This window comes from Garra rufa, chromosome 14 (assembly GCF_049309525.1).
Source record: "Garra rufa chromosome 14, GarRuf1.0, whole genome shotgun sequence".
Classification (NCBI taxonomy): domain Eukaryota; kingdom Metazoa; phylum Chordata; class Actinopteri; order Cypriniformes; family Cyprinidae; genus Garra; species Garra rufa.
This window is the reverse complement of record NC_133374.1, coordinates 32,756,649-32,774,483: the sequence shown is the minus strand read 5'-3', so window position 1 is coordinate 32,774,483 and position 17,835 is coordinate 32,756,649. Positions and strand designations below refer to the sequence as shown.

Sequence of the window (17,835 nt, the reverse complement as noted above, 5' to 3'; positions counted from 1 at the left end):
AACAGCCGCGGAGTTTCAGGGGAACATGCTTCGGATTTGTTTAATCGGTTTTGAATGCTGATCCGAAGACAGGTTAGGTGTTGAATATGAGAGTATTTGGCAGATGTGTGTTGTAGAATTTGCTGTGGCTTGTTGAAAAAACAGCTAAAACCAGCCTAGGCTGGTTGGCTGGTTTTAGCTGATCAACCAGGCTTGTTTTTAGCTGGTCAGCAGGCTGGTTTTATAGGGGTTTTGGCCACTTTGACCAACTAAAACCAGCTACTTCCAGCTTAAACCAGCTAAGACCAGCCAACCAGCCTAGGCTGGTTTTAGCTGTTTTTTTTTTTTTTTTCAGCAGGGAGATGTGTTTTAGATCTACATAGAGTGGCTTTTTTAGGCAAATATTTTCAGTTTCTCATCTTGGTAGGGTTTTTAATATGGAGGTAAGACAAGTTTGTTTTTAGCGATGGTGGTATTTGCAGACGTGTTGTAGCATTTGCTTAGGCTAGTCATCTTACGAAGAATGCCTGTCCCTGAATGTTTTTGTTCTCTCGCAGTGACCTTTCTCACTTTGTTAGGTTTTGAATGCTAATCTTTAGACAAATTGGATGTTAGCAATGATGGTATTTAGCATATAAGTGTTGTAGCATTTGCTGCGGCTAGTTATCTTGAGAGCACTAGTCCTATAATGCCAGGAGTTCTATTTTCACTGAATTGCTGACCTTCTCATTTTAAGTTCTGAATGTTTATCCTTTGACGAGTTGGTTGTTAGCAATGATGGTTTATAGCAGGCATGTTACAGCAAGCATGTCATCTTGCTTTTCACATAACATTTTGTTCTCAACATTTTGACCTTTCTCACTTTGTTAGATTTCGAATCTGAATCTTAAGACGAGTTGGTTGTGTGTCACGTAGCATTTGCTGTGGCTAGTTATGACTAGCATACTAACACAGCAGAGTGGCACTTTTTACAAAGAAAATATTGTTCAATTAATGTTTTTGCTGGGTTGAATGACCTTTCCCATTTACATTTTCATTCAGCATTTTAAATGCTAAACAGAAGTTGGCTGTTAGCAGTGATAGCTTTTGGCAGATGTGTGTCTTAGCATGTGCCATGGCTAGTCATCTCATAAAGAATGCTTTTCACTTAGCATTTTTGTTCTCATGCTGTGACCTTTCTCACTTTGTTCAAAAACAATTAACCCCTCCAGGAAGACACCATTCCAGAAAGGCAAGATCATTTCACACTTTTTTTCTCTTTGTCATGAACAACTGCTGAATATTCGCACATTTTTACAAAAGCTAACATTTATCATGAGTTGAACATTATGATTTCCACCTTTTCTGCAACACATAGGCCTATTAAATCAGCCAGTACAGTAATTCTGTTTTTCACTGTACTTCAGCTGATAGAAATTGCCTGAGCTTGAAGTAACATTTTAGGTGAGCAATTTTTGTTCTAGCACTAACCTGTGCAAGTCATCCACATTTCACCACAAGCAGTATTTGACCACAGATGTGGCCATTAGCGGAGCTACAATTAGAGCATATCACAAATCAACTTGAAAAGTGTAAAATTGCAGTCCAGGTGCTATAGCCTTTCTATCATTTTCTCAGAATGTGATTAGTATACCATAAAGAGAAAACTCAGTGCATTGCCTTCAGATTGGATGTTTTTTTCCCACTAGCGAGACCCTCTCTAGCCTGATTGGAGCCATTTTGTGGAGCTTTCATGTTCTTTAGCCCCCTGTGTGGTTGTGAGGGATGACTTTGACTGTCCAGCTTTACATGTAATGGACTGTTTTTTTTTGGCCTGTGGGCCATTTTTGCTCTGGGAATACATAATGTGTTTAGATAACGGCTCTAGACCACATGCATCTCCAGAAGAAAGTTTCCCCACGGGGGGGTTGGTGGCATACCTATTTGAATGCGCACTGGCAGCACATTAGACGCTGGGCCGACTGCATTAACCACAGGCTTTACACACACTACATGCGTTTCTATATTTGGAATGAGAGTAGATGCACACAGTAAAAGACTGATGCGGAGAGGACATGGCAGAGACGTCTCAAGCGATGGCAGTGGATCTGTCAACCCTTGATTCCTACTTGCAACATATATAACTGCTTGCTTCAAAGCCCCTTTTCTGAAGCAGTTTGTAATGCATGGATTTAAACGTGACACGTGATTCACAAGACTGCTGTTATGTTTTCCATGGCCATCATGTCACTTTAGCAATGAGAGTTTAGAATGACTTCAATTACATTTAATAAGTAAATAAATATATTTCTTAAAAAAAAAATCTGAAAGGGGTCATGACATGCCTTTCCTAATTACTATGTTCCTTGAGGTTTAGTTATTATGTATTTTTGTTACAAAAAAAAAAAAGTTCCAAATAAATCCAAATAAATATGTGGAAAAATTATTATTATTATTATTATTTTAAACCGTCATTCTGACCCTCTGTCTGAAACTACATGGTTTTAAGCGGTGTGTCCTTTTAGGCTTCTCATTAATCGGTCACTGTTATGATTGGCAAACATCATTGCATAGGAAACAGTATCAACGCCCCTCACTATTGCATGTCAGCGTTTTGACAATATGATATAAAAAAGGTAATTTCTAGACAAAGCATTATGAAATAATTTACTTACAGTTTGTGATGCAGCTGCAGTCAGATCTAGTACTGCTTCATCTTTCAACAAATGTTTCTTTGTGAACTCTCCAGGACGCTGTGGGGAGGGAGTTTTTATGCGAATGTTTGTGCACAGTTAACATCACCTTGCACCTCAGATGCAAATGAGCTATTTTTGGAGCTTGAATAAACGAGGCGGATGATTTAAGCTATGAGACTTGCAGGATGTTTTAATGGTACAAAGACCTCTTATATACCAAAAGATCAAGGAACATTTGATTTCTCATGTCATGACCCCTTGAAAACACATAGTACTTTACAAATAGTACTTTAATGAAACCTTTACATCACAACTAATTGTTTTTTCTTGTTTGTTTTTTTAGCAATAGTCCTGCACACAAATATTATCTGGCTACTAGTCCTGTTTCGGGGGCCCTGTACCTTTCGGACACCAGCAGCAGGAAGGTGTTTAAAATAAAGTCTCTGAATACAGTGAAGGATGTGGCAAAGAACCTTGAGCTGGTGGCAGGAACAGGCGATCAGTGTCTTCCCTACGATGAGACGCGTTGTGGAGACGGAGGAAAGGCCGTGGAGGCCACACTTACCAATCCAAGAGGTAAGTCTCCATGTATCTGAATAACAGTGTTGGCTTATTTGAAACAGACAGCGATTTTGACATTACTGGTTCAATTTTCCCATCATTCCCATTAGGCTATGAGCAAATTCCCTTAAATTAAAGACGCTGTAAGCAATTTCAGCTATTTTGCTTCAGCCACACATACTCTCTCTAAAATGAGCTTCCTCTATATATGTGTACCAGTACAAGCCCTAAGCAACAAATTCAGAGAAAACCCCAAAACCACAGCATGAAATTGATAGCAAAACCTGCGGTTTGTATACGCTTGTCAAATTTCCAGTATTGAGAGTACCCATTCTCCTAGTGTAGCATATGTAGTGCTCTGAGGGGAATCTTGAGGGGGCTTCAATTAATGCTTCTCTCTATTTTCACCAGCACAAAGTAATAATATTATAGCTTTCCATTTCCTAGTATGTTAGCTATTCTGTCGTTTGAAAGTACAGAAACATCTGTGACTGAAGCCGTGTTATAATATGCAAATCAAAGATGACGTACCCAGAGTCACATTTTCCTTTGTCATCCGCAGTGACGTTGAAATGATTCACACGTTCTTAAATAGCTTGAACAGCACCACACGCATCTCTCTTCCCCAGGATGCTCAATTCCTGGTTGTTGTTCCTCAGACATAAATAATGAATCTAGCACATGGATTTTTTTTATTAGACTTCAGGCTTCCTATTGAACATGTTGATGCTGAGAGATATGCATTTCATTCTGTACTTACAATTATCACTATATCATTCTAACTTTATGAAATGAACGTGAACTTAAAATAAACGTAACTTCCTGTTGTGTTTTGTGTTATATTCTGTTGTGTTATGTTTGTGAATTTGCACAAGTCACAGTTCACATCAAAATCTAAAAGAAATATTTTGAATTTGAAGAGCAGGGTAAATTTAACTTATTTTGTCTGGAAACATGTAACTATCTTCTGTAGTCTCTGAAGGGCAGTACTAAATAAAAAAATGTGACATGATCTTCATTCTGTTCAAAAGTTTTCACCCCTGGCTCTTAATGCATGGTTTTTCCTTCCGGAGCATCAGTGAGCGTTTGAACCTTTTGTAATAGCTGCATACGAGTCCCTCAGTTGTCCTCAGTGTGAAAAGATGGATCTCAAATTCATACAGTCATTGTTGGAAAGGGTTCAAATACACACAAATGCTGGAAATCAAAGAATTTGTGGGACCTAAAGGTTTTTTTCTGAAGAACAGCAGGCAGTTTAACTGTTCAGGAGAAACAAGGGACTCGTGAACGGCTATCACAAAAAAAAAACCCCAGCTGTGGATCATTCAGGTAACTATACAATATTAAGAATCAAGGGGATGTAAACTTTTGAACGGGGTCATTTTTTAAAATTAAACAATTATTATCTATTTTGGACTATATGTAAACATCTGTTATGTGAAATATCTTATTCAGTTCAGTACTAAATCAACAATAACATGCATTTTGTAGGATCCCTCTTAATTTTTTTATTCTTATTAACATTTTGCAGATTCTGAAAGGGGGTGTAAACTTTTGACCTCAACTATAAATATATATATATATATATATATATATATATATATATATATATAGTATGTTATTTAGTTATATGTATGATATATTACAAAAGTAGTTTTCATTTTCTATAGTTAACTATATTCCGTATGTTTTAAGTATTTATGTATTTATTTTATTTCCATTTGTGAAATATGAATCTTCTTGACAGCTTTGTAATTCACATGTAATTGTTGATCATGTAAGATTCATTTCAGATTCCATCTTGATTCAGTCCTCCCTGCAGAAATCCATTCCCTTTTTCTGTCTCTTGTCTCCAGGCATTACTGTGGATAAGTATGGCGTGATCTTCTTCGTAGACGGCACTATGATCCGCCGCATCGATCAGAATGGTATCATATCCACCCTGCTGGGCTTCAACGACTTGACCTCAGCACGACCCCTGAGCTGTGACTCGGTGATGGACATCTCTCAGGTGGGTAGCCTTCTTGTGTTCCCTCTGCGGTTTTCTCATCCATCACGCCTTTTTATAAAGGCCACTTTAGGCAGGATTTGTGAAAGGCCAGCACAACTATACTGTTCTGCCACCATGTTGGGTGTAATCGTCATGCCAGCCTTAACGAGGGTAAGGGGTTGCAGCTGACAACTCTTCAGGGCAGGTCAGGGGTCTCTGTGTTGCCATGGGTTGCAGTAACCCAGATGCTGCCTACAGCTGCAGGCCTGCGAAACCCAGTTTCAAGCTGACCTACAACCTGAGCGACAGAGTTGCTCCCTCTTGCATACACGCTCACAAAGACGCGCACTCTCAGGTCACCCTAGGCATTGTTAACCAATCCAAATGTTACCTGTCACCCCAGGCAAGGACACTGTGCTGCCATCTCTAAAGTATCATTTTGGGATGTTGCGCTGCCCTGGAGGTCCAGACCTAGAGCCTTTCAGGCTGCTTTTGGTTTTCCTTTACTTAATTTGCCTGCAACGTTCTCCCAGTGTCAAGACAATCAACAATGCCTGCGGTTACAATGACAAAGAAAATACCTTCTTAGATTTCTCTGTTTAGTTGACAGTCAATAAGCTGATTCTAAAGTAAACATCTTCATCTTACCCAATTTTATGGCTAAAATGTTTATAATTACTTGATATCAATGCAGTAACTCATTAAGTGTGTTCTAGCATCCTTTTTGGAAAAGTACAATAGAGCTCCACAGGAAGTCAGATTTCAATCTTGAAATGAGGTAGATGTAGATATGGCAGACATTTAAGCAAATGCAAATTATCTTTGAGTCAAAGTTACTACATTACTGAATAAAATTGAATACAACTGAGGAAAATCATCCTATCTAGAGAAAGTGATTTCTTTTTAATAATAAAATCAACATCAACTATGTTTAGTTCAATAAATGTTGTATACTTACTATTGAGCTTTAAATTCATATGTTCTTCATTATTTTTGTGCATATAGTAATTAAAAATAGATTTTTTTATATATTATAGTAATAGGTTTTGCTAACCTTTATGTTTTTAATGTAATATGGGAACTTCAAGGTCTGCAAGGATGCTTTATTGATCAGAAATACTTAAAAAAAAGTATAATATTATGAAATAATTTAAAAGAACTTGTATTTGAATATAAACTCTTAAAAATAAAGGTGCTTCACAATGCCATAGAAGAACCTTTTTTTGTCTAAATGGTTCCATAAAGAACCTTTGACATCTGACCAACAAGGTTCTTTGTGGTGAAAGAAGGTTCTTCAGATTATAAAAAGGTAAGAAACAGATGGTTCTTTAAAGAACCTTTGACTGTATGATTCTTTGTGGAACCAAAAATGGTCCTTCTATGGCATCGCTGTGAAGAACCTTTTAAAGCACCTTTATTTTAAGAGTGTGTTTTAAAATCTAATTTATTCCTTTGATTGCAAAGCCATTTTTTAGCACCCATTACTCCAGTTTTTAGTGTCACATGGTTCTCCAGAAATCATATGAATGTTATAATTTTCTCCTTAAGAAACATTTTAGTGTTTACAGTTGTCCTGCTTAATATTTCTGTGGAAAGTATTATATATTTTTTTCAGAATTTTCTGATAAACAAGAAGTTTGAATACACAGCATCTATTTGAAATAGGATTTTTGTGACATCTCCAATATCTTTACAATAACTTTTGATCAATTTAATGCATCCTTGCTAAAAAAAAATTGTTAATTTACCACCTCCCTCCCCTTCCCCCAACAAATCTTACTGACCCATATGGTAGTGTACATTCTATTTACATTATATTTACATTAAACATGTTATGTAATCTGTAGGAAAATAATAACATTTAAAAAATAGGTTTTCATTTTATTTATTTTTATTTATTTAGATTCTCCTTACAATCAATTATATCTGAGACACATCTTAATATGTCTCGTCCTTGATGACTCTTCAAGACCACAGTATGAAGATTGTAAATTGAATGAAATGGGGGGGGGGGGTGTAACACAGGAATTGTATTCAACCTTTTGGTTTTGCTTACATACATCTCTCCAGCTTACGGTTTGCTCAATAATGCTTCTGCTGCCTGACTGAGAGGCTTTATTTTGCTGAAAGGACGTGGATCACTGGGGAGACGACCTCCAGCTGCACCACAGAGAAAACCTCTCTATCCTGAAACACACGCACACACACAAACAGAAAGACCACTGCAGTCCCGGCCTCAATGATGACAAATCACACCAGCTTCTGCCAAAGACACTCAGACAGTAAAAAGCATCCATTAAAAATGCATGTGCAGCACACGCTCACTGCATCAAACGCGCTGCCGCATTACTTAAGCCTGCTGCTGCCACACTTTTGAGGGCTCATCTGAAGCCTGTTTCCTCCCTCTCATACACCGCCTGCCAATTCTCACCTAGATCCAACCAAAAATATCATATTTTTTGGTGCAGGGTGCCGAGCTCATTAACACGTGATGCTCTTTAGGTCCTGATATCTCCGCTTCCAATAAGCCCCCCTTAGAAGCTTCAATTCTGTGATGGCTTCATTCCTTTCCACTTACTATTCAGATCTAGCATTCAGAGCACACCTCACATTATATTCCAAATTTGTTTGCCTTTCAGGCAGTGCAGGCTCCCTGCAAGAGCACTATGAATTTGAAACTTGCCAAGAATATTTCTTCACAAGTCTTACACTGGTTTCGAAAATACATTCTCCTCATCCCCTGGTGAATGTAGAAATATGGTGATAACGGCACATTCTTGAAGGAATGGGAATATTTAAATATCTATTTAATTCAGTGATGGTTATTTTTGGTATGCAATTTCAAGGTTTTTCCACTGGAGTTTGGCAAAATTCAGAATGAAAAAAAACCTGCATAAAATGATTTTCATACTGAGTATTTTTGCATTGTTTTCACTGCAAACATTAAACATTCTTAAATCAAGATAAATTTACTTGAGGAGCAAAATGACAGGGATTGGATTGTATACTCCCTGTAAAATGTTTATTTCATTCCAATTGTAAAAAAAAAATAATGACCCTTGCTCGCCTTAAAACATTATTAAGTCCTACCTTAGCACCTGGTGCAAGCCGCCATTTCCTCAATATCAATGTGTTTGGGATGTTTTTAACATAATATTATAGAATAATAATATAGAATCCAAAATAACTATAACAGTGACACAGTATACCCAGAAAGGATACAAGTTGTGTTTGGGTCTGATTTTTTTCACAATTTTTTTTTTTTTTAATAAGACTTTTATGCTCACCAAGGGTGCATTTATTAAATCAAAAATGCAGTAAAACAGTAATATTGTGAAATATTACTACAATGAATAAAAACTTTTAAAATGTTATTGCGATTTTTTATCGCACAATTCAGACTTTTTTTTAGAATTGCATGATATAAACTCACAGTTCTGAGAAATAAAGTCGGAATTACAAGATATAAACTCACAATTCTGACACAATTTTCTCAGAATTGTGTGATATGAACTCACAATTGTGAGAAATAGTTAGAATCATAAGATTAAAAATTCGCAATTCTGACTTTTTTCTTGCAATTGCAAGTTTATATCTTGCATTTGAGAAACAAACTTACAATTGCAAGTTATAAAGGGGAAAAAATGTTTTCAGAATTGCAAGTTTATATCTTACAATTCTGACTTAATAACCCACAATTGCTTGTTTATATCTCACAATTCTGAGTAAAAAGTCAGAATTGCGAGATATAAACCCACAATTGCGAGTTATAAAGGGAAAAAAAGACTGTTTCCAGAATTGCAAGTTCATATCTCAGAAATCTGACTTAACAACTTGCAATTGCATGTTATAAAGTCAGAATTCTGAGATATAAACTTTCAATTCTGAGAAAAAAGTCAGAATTGTGAGATATAAACTCACAATTGTAAGTTATAAAGTCCAGTTTTAAGGGGGAAAAAAAGTCTTGTTCTCAGAATTGCTAGTTTATATCTCACAATTCTGACTTAACTCGCAATTGCATGTAATAAAGTCAGAATTGTGAGATATAAACTTGTGATTTATATTTCGCAATTTTAACTTAACTCAAAGTTTATATCTCAATTCTGAGAAAAACGTCACAATTGTGAGTTTGTGTTATGCAATTCTAAAAAATAATAGTCAGAATTGTAAGATTAAAAAGTCGCAATTACCTTTTTTTTATTCAGTGGTGGAAACAGGCTTCTATAGTTTTCCATCTGAATATATTTTAAAATGTAATTAATTTCTGTGATGACAAAGTTGATTTTTCCATCAGTTTTCAGTGTCACATGATCCTTTAGAAATCATTCTAATATGCTGATTTGCAACTCAACAAACATTTCATAATATTATCTAAATTAAAGGAGAAGTTCATTTGCAGAACAAAAATTTACAGATAATTTACTCATCCCCTTGCCACCCAAGATGTTCATGTCTGTCTTTCTTCAGTCATAAAGAAATTATGTTTTTTGAGGAAAACATTTCAGGATATTCCTCCATATAGTGTACTTGTCCTTGCTGAGCATTCATTTCTTTTAAAACAAAAATCTTGAGTAGTTGAGAATGTTATTCATTTACATGTTGTTGGTTGATTCAAGCCATTGTAGTTTCGACAGTAACTCAAGAGTTTGAGGTGGGTGGAGCTTAGCGAAAGGTCAAAACTGCATCCTGTTTGCTACCTCAGGAGTTTGATTGGAATTTAAATGGTGCGCAACCCTGTTATCTACAGCAACGGCTGTTCCAAAACAGCATGTCTTCAAACTAAGTGAGCGATTTTTTCCCTTTTCATGACGTGAATCAAAATTGATAAGAAACGTCGCAGTAAGGACTGTATTTTCAAAAGGCTGTTTAAGATGCAAGCTGCTTACATGCTTTCGGACAAGGTCAAGTCTGCGTGTTCTCATTACGCGTGCCTGAGCGTATGTTGAAGGATTTAACGGCAGCTGTTCTAGTGTTGGATTTACGCGGGTGTGAGCCGTTTATTCTCTCTCTCTCTCACTCTGTTAGTGTGTGAAAGTGTGAGGGAAATAGAGATGATACATCCTGTCTATCACTCACAGAGGTATCAAATCCCACCTCCGGCCCCCCCACACACACAAATACACAGGCGCTGAATATTTAATCACCATTGTTCAGAAGGAAATGGATTTGATAAACAAAGAATTACCCTGATATCACAAAAACATCAAGACATCTGTTCGTCAAGTGCGTTTTTTTTTTTTTCTGGAAAATGTGTTATTTGTCTTAGTCCTCTAATGATATTCTTAATGCTAAACGTACCCTAGAAATTGAATTGAATGCTGTTGAATCTCTAACCCTGGACTTAACCCTAACTCTGATATCTGATTGGTTGGACCCTGTACCTGACCTTAAAATCTGATTGGTTATTGGCAGTGTTGTTCCAGGCCCAAACAAATTGTCCTACTTGAAGGAAATCACATTCAACATTGCAAAAACCGTTTGTTGTTTGGACCAGCTTTTTTGTCTTTTTTCAAAGTTTTCCTCAAAGGAGTCCAAGAATATACAAAGGAGAATATATATAGACATATAGACAAGCCTTAGTTTAGACTCTTAGTTTGCCTTTTTTAGCATGTTTATTAGATTTGTACACACATATTGCACTTAAAAACCAAATGCAATGCTTTCCAGATGATGTTCTTTCACTGCCATCTCGATAAGGTTCCTTCAGTGATTGTTTTAAATTAGCATTTGGTTTTGGTTAAAGCCCATCCATCACCACCTCCACTTCTGCACTGCCGCTCCATGATGTGTCCTATTATATTAATCCCTCTGTCGTGATAAGAGATCTGGATATCATGTCATATGTATGTGTGTGTGTTGTAGATTTCAGCTCGGGGGAGATATCGCTGACCGATATCGAACAGAACACGGTGACTCAGTTAGGCAGAGAGAGTCTTCTTTCTTCGGGTCTTACTGTGACTTAATCGTATCTTAAAATCAATGGTCGGTGCTACTTAAGCCATGGCAGTGGCTGTGGCCAATAGATTACTGCAGACCAGCGTCCAAGAGGCAGTTTGATATAGATCAGCTAAGGGTGTGGGCATCATTTCCAGGAATGAGGGCAGAATGGTGTATTGAGTGCTATGTTTTATGTTGTTGAGGACTTATCGGACAGTCCAGGATCTTTGGGATACTGAAATCCTTACACTTGTGAGATCAACTATAATATGGCATGCCCCTACTCTTGCATTTTGGTGCATTCATAGTTATCTAAGTTCTTCTGTGCATGAAATAAGAGAATGTGTGGAAGTGCCTCCATTTTGGACATTTTCTTTTCTTTTCTTTTTACAATTTGAAGCAGTTAGCCCTCAAACAAAACCTAAAACACCCTCAATTGAAGATCTGGAAAACTATCCAAGCACATATCTGTGTTTGCCTATGAAGTTAACCAATCACATATATATCTGTTGATTTCGTGAACACAGCCAATCAAAGGCATTTTAGTTGATCACTCACCCCTGAAAACACCAGAGTTTTTGTTTAGTGCATTTCTGCACACTTGTGAATCATCTCATATGTGATGTAAATAAGAGATTCAAGGTTCAGTTTAAATAGCTTCATTGATTATAATGGAACCTTGTGAGGTCACAATAAACTAAGATGAGTGACAGCTTTTTAGTGATTATAAACTATTGTTTTTTTAGACACATACACGCTGCAAAGTTTCGTAAATGACATCCACATATTTATGCTGGATTCACTCTCGAAATAATAATGACTGACACAGTGATAACCATAGCAATGGATGTGGCAAAAATATATGTGAGAGCATCCTCAGTGATTTAATTCTGATACCGGTCCTGGCCAAACTTCCACAGATAGCATGCATTCAGAGCAAGATATACACTATACTGGCAAAAGTATTGAGACACCTCCTTCTACTGAACAGGTTCGACTACTTTAGTTATTTCCATGAGTACAAATCTTAATGTTTAAGCATATAATGTGTGCTTTTAATTTTATAGCAACAGTTTGGACAGGACCCTTTTCTATTCTAAAATGACAATGCATTGGTGTATAAGGCAAGGTTCAAAAAGAAATGATTGATTCAATCAGTGTGGAAGAACTTGACTGGTCTGCAGAAAGCAAAGCTGAACACCTCTGGTGTGACTTTAAATGCAGACCTTGAGCCAAAAACTCATCACCAAACACCAATGACTTGTACATACACTATGGACAAAAGTGTTGGGACACCCCCTTCTTTACAACAGAAAAAGGCACTTCCAAAACTGTGGCAACAAAGATGGAAACACAATTCATGTATTTAAAAATTGACATTTTGGGCTTTTTGGTTTTTCATAAAGTGTTTTTTCAGACTTGTGGGAAGAAAACATCCAAAAGACACTGTTAAGTGTTTCTTTTATAGCACTTTAACTATTTTTGTCAATAGATTTCAATCACAATACATAGGCCATTTCTCAAAAAGAGTTTTTTGGTAACACTTTATAATAACTATCCATTATAACTAGTTAATAGATCATTAATAAACTGTTAGTTAATGGGTTATAAATGACTTGTTAAATAACAGTTAATAGTTTGTTAATTATTTATAACTTTGCCTTATAGATAGCCAATAGATACTTACAAGCTGTTAGTTAACAAGTTATAAATGACTTGTTAACTGTATTTTAATGATTTATAACTATACCTAATAAATTAGTAATAGATCATGAACAAGCTGTTAGTAAATTACTTACTAAAGACTTGTTAAGTATCAGTTAATAGTTTATATATGTTATTGGGACGTTATTCTAAAGTTGCAACTATTCTTCATTCATTAACTGTTAGTAAATGAGGACTAGTTGCAGCTTAATGTCCCAATAACATACATAAGCTAATAACTAACACTTAACTAATACATTAACTCACTTTACAGATCAGTTGTTCATAGTTTGTTAACTATCTACTAATACCAGTGAAACTTTGTAGAACAGCAAATGGATGGAAAAGTTCAAGCTACAGAAATTTGATGTGATATTAAAACATAAAATTTTTGTACCTCAACCTTGTTCCACCCATAGGCTTTTCTGTGTACTGTATTTTACCAAAGAAACTCCACAGATGAACTGTTGAACATTGTGTTTAATGTATAGAACACACATACTGAGCCATCACATGGCAGAACAGCAGTATACAACAGAATACAAACCCATGAGGTTTGGGCACTTTATCCTGATCAAACATCTTTAATGAAAAGATAGCAAACAGTCTTGCTTACCGTCACCGTTGTTGTCTATGTGCACAGCATGGTCCACAGGTGTAGCTTTCTTTTTACTGGAAGTACCCGCTGTTGACTTCTTTCTCTTTCTCCAGACAGTACCTGGATTTATTTCAGTATTTTGTGCATCGCCGCTGGTTCACTCAGTATAGAGGGTCCAAGGTGTGATAAAACATGTTCATATCAATAATGCCAATGGCTAGATTTTTATTTATTTTGTTTTCATGTTTAGCACAAAAAGTGCCCAAACCTCATGGGTTTGTATTCTGTTGTATACTGCTGTTCTATACATTAAACACAATGTTCAACATTTCATCTGTGGAGTTTCTTTGGTAAAATACAGTACACAGAAAAGCCTATGGGTGGAACAAGGTTGAGGTACAAAAATTGTATATGTTAAATATCACATCAAATTTCTGTAGTTTGAACTTGTTCCATCCATTTGCTGTTCTACAAAGTTTCACTGGTATTAGTAGATAGTTAACAAACTATGAACAACTGATCTGTAAAGTGTGAGTTAATGTATTAGTTAAGTGTTAGTTATTAGCTTATGTATGTTATTGGGACATTAAGTTGCAACTATTCCTCATTTACTAACAGTTAATGAATGAAGAATAGTTGCAACTTTAGAATAACGTCCCAATAACATATATAAACTATTAACTGATACTTAACAAGTCTTTAGTAAGTAATTTACTAACAGCTTGTTCATGATCTATTACTAATTTATTAGGTATAGTTATTGTCATGATCGGGGCTGTGGGTTTTCCCTCAGCCACCTGAGGTCGCTGTTTGCACTGCACTCTGATTCTTCACGTCTGTTTTGTCATTTGCACTGATTACACTCACATCTGTTCACAATTATCATTTGGACTATAAGAACTCTTACTTCTCACTCCTGCTTCATGTCTGCATTGTCTTTATGTTCGGTTGTGTTTCTAGTATTCTTGTTCCTGGCTTTTGACCGTGTTTCTTGTTTTGTTGAGTTTATGTTTAGTCTGCCGTGTTGGCTTTTGGTTTGTTTATTTGTTTGTTTATTTGTGTTTATTTAATAAAATCATTCTCTCCCTGCATTTGGACCCAGACCTCCCTTTGTATTACGTGACAGAATGCAGACATCACCTATGGGTCCAGCGGGGAGTAATTTTTTTTTTCTCTCTGAGGAGGCGGCGGCTTTTGAGGCGGCGTCGGCCGCTCGATTCAAGGAGATAATCTACCTCCAACTGGCTGAGATGGAAGCCTGCAGGGCTGAGATGGCGCAACGGCGTTCCCGCTTTGCGGTGGGGGCGGAGTGGCTCTTCCGTGAGAAGGCGGAAGGGTCCGTTGTCTCTGTTCCTGTGACCCCACCTCCTGTTCCTGGCGCTGAGGCGTCCGCGCTCTCTGTTCCTGATGCGGCGGTGACCGCTCTCTCTGTTCCGGACACGGCGGTGACCGCTCTCTCTGTTCCGGTCGCGGCGGTGACCGTTCTCTCTGTTCCGGACACGGCGGTGACCGCTCTCTCTGTTCCGGACGCGGCGGTGACCGCGCTCTCTGTTCCGGACACGGCGGTGACCGCTCTCTCTGTTCCTGATGCGGCGGTGACCGCTCTCTCTGTTCCGGACACGGCGGTGACCGCTCTCTCTGTTCCTGATGCGGCGGTGACCGCTCTCTCTGTTCCGGACACGGCGGTGACCGCTCTCTCTGTTCCTGATGCGGCGGTGACCGCTCTCTCTGTTCCGGACACGGCGGTGACCGCTCTCTCTGTTCCTGATGCGGCGGTGACCGCTCTCTCTGTTCCGGACACGGCGGTGACCGCTCTCTCTGTTCCGGAGACGGCGGTGACCGCTCTCTCTGTTCCGGACGCGGCGGTGACCGCTCTCTCTGTTCCGGACGCGGCTGTGATCGCTCTCTCTGTTCCGGACGCGGCGGTGACCGCTCTCTCTGTTCCTGACGCGGCGGTGTCCGCGCTCTCTGTTCCTGACGCGGCGGTGACCGCGCTCTCTGTTCCTGACGCGGCGGTGACCGCTATCTTGGTTCCTGATGCGGCGGCTACCGCTATATCTGTTCCTCACGCGGCGGTGACCGCTCTCTCTGTTCCGGACGCGGCGGTGACCGTTCTCTCTGTTCCGGTGACCGCTCTCTCTGTTCCTGACGCGGCGGTGACCGCGCTCTCTGTTCCGGACGCGGCGGTGACCGCTCTCTCTGTTCCGGACGCGGCGGTGACCGCGCTCTCTGTTCCGGACGCGGCGGTGACCGCTCTCTCTGTTCCGGACGCGGCGGTGACCGCTCTCTCTGTTCCTGACGCGGCGGTGACCGCGCTCTCTGTTCCGGACGCGGCGGTGACCGCTCTCTCTGTTCCGGACGCGGCGGTGACCGCGCTCTCTGTTCCGGACGCGGCGGTGACCGCTCTCTCTGTTCCTGACGCGGCGGTGACCGCTCTCTCTGTTCCGGACGCGGCGGTGACCGCGCTCTCTGTTCCGGACGCGGCGGTGACCGCTCTCTCTGTTCCGGACGCGGCGGTGACCGCTCTCTCTGTTCCGGACGCGGCGGTGACCGCTGACGTTCCTCTGGCGGCGAGGCCAGTTCGCGTTCCTCTGGCGACGGTGACCGCTGACGTTCCTCTGGCGGCGAGGCCAGTTCGCGTTCCTCTGGCGGCGGTGCCCGCGGACATTCCTCTGGCGGCGAGACCAGCTCACGTTCCTCTGACTGCGGTGCCCGCGGACGTTCCACTGGTGGCGAGGCCAGCTCACGTTCCTCTGGCGGCGAGACCAGCTCACGTTCCACTGGCTGTGGTGCCCACGGACGTTCCACTGGCGGCGAGGCCAGCTCACGTTCCACTGGCGGCGAGGCCAGCTCACGTTCCTCTGGCGGCGGTGTCCGCTCACGTTCCTCCGCTGCACGGGCCTGGCCCGCCATCCCTCCCCCTGATGCACCTTCCACCGTTCCTCCTCCCTCCAGAATTTTTGTTTTGGGAACATCTGGTAGCCGTTCCCTAGAGAGGGGGTACTGTCATGATCGGGGCTGTGGGTTTTCCCTCAGCCACCTGAGGTCGCTGTTTGCACTGCACTCTGATTCTTCACGTCTGTTTTGTCATTTGCACTGATTACACTCACATCTGTTCACAATTATCATTTGGACTATAAGAACTCTTACTTCTCACTCCTGCTTCATGTCTGCATTGTCTTTATGTTCGGTTGTGTTTCTAGTATTCTTGTTCCTGGCTTTTGACCGTGTTTCTTGTTTTGTTGAGTTTATGTTTAGTCTGCCGTGTTGGCTTTTGGTTTGTTTATTTGTTTGTTTATTTGTGTTTATTTAATAAAATCATTCTCTCCCTGCATTTGGACCCAGACCTCCCTTTGTATTACGTGACAGTTATAAATCATTAAAATACAGTTAACAAGTCATTTATAACTTGTTAACTAACAGCTTGTAAGTATCTATTGGCTATCTATAAGGCAAAGTTATAAATAATTAACAAACTATTAACTGCTATTTAACAAGTCATTTATAACCCATTAACTAACAGTTTATTAATGATATATTAACTAGTTATAACGGATAGTTATTATAAAGTGTTACCAGTTTTTTTCTCCTACACTGCGCCATAAATCTCTACTTCAGTAGCACTTTCACACACCTAACTTTACATTTTTATTCCTGTCAATATCCTGAAGGTTTTTACTGAAGGATTTGTTCATATATAATTTGCTTGATTTTATACATTTTTTTTAAAATATATATTGTTTTCTGTCTGTTCTAAGTATTTCCTGAATTATGGAGTGACAAAATAAGATATCCAAAATACTCTCTGTAAAAACATTTGACTCTAATATTTAAAAAAAAAAAAATGTTTGCAATTATCAATGTAATCAATCAACTGGGTAAGTAAGGTGATAACTATTACTTGTTTTTGTAACCTATTAGTAAAATTATCTGGCAGTGGGGTAGGTAAAATATTCTTAAATCAAGTGTATTTTACTTACCCCACTGGCAGATAATTGTACAAATTTTAAGCAAACTGCACTTAATTTAGTTTTTTTCCCCCCTGGAAACAAGACTAAATATCTTTTATCATTTTGCTTATTTAGTAAATGCATCTTAATACAAGAATTCTCAAATATTTTGACTAAAAGCAAGAAAAAGCTAAGTAAGATAAGCCATTTTTGCAGTCTAGTCCACAGTTCAGTAAACATTGGCAACCTCTTTAAGTTCTTAGCTGTGCTGTATTGATTGCTTTGATGCAGTGCAATAAGTTAGGGCATTGTTTAGACACTTATATCAGTAAAGACTTTCCTGAGTAATATTTTTTTTGTTTGTTTTTTGGCTGTTTTCTTTCTTGCCCCCCTGACTCAAGAGTTAAATGTCACCCATGGTAAGCACTGTAGCCATCCACT

The 17,835-nt window shown here is 39.1% G+C and overlaps 1 protein-coding gene across 1 annotated transcript in view; it reads left to right on the top strand.

The window, feature by feature from the left end:
* tenm4 (teneurin transmembrane protein 4) overlaps positions 1-17,835 on the top strand; it is a 169,972-nt gene that overhangs the window by 111,265 nt on the left and 40,872 nt on the right. Inside the window, exons 19-20 of the mRNA XM_073817373.1 lie at positions 2,998-3,230; positions 5,072-5,226. Of these exons, the coding sequence (XP_073673474.1) occupies positions 2,998-3,230; positions 5,072-5,226 (388 nt within the window). The remainder of the gene's footprint in view (positions 1-2,997; positions 3,231-5,071; positions 5,227-17,835) is intronic.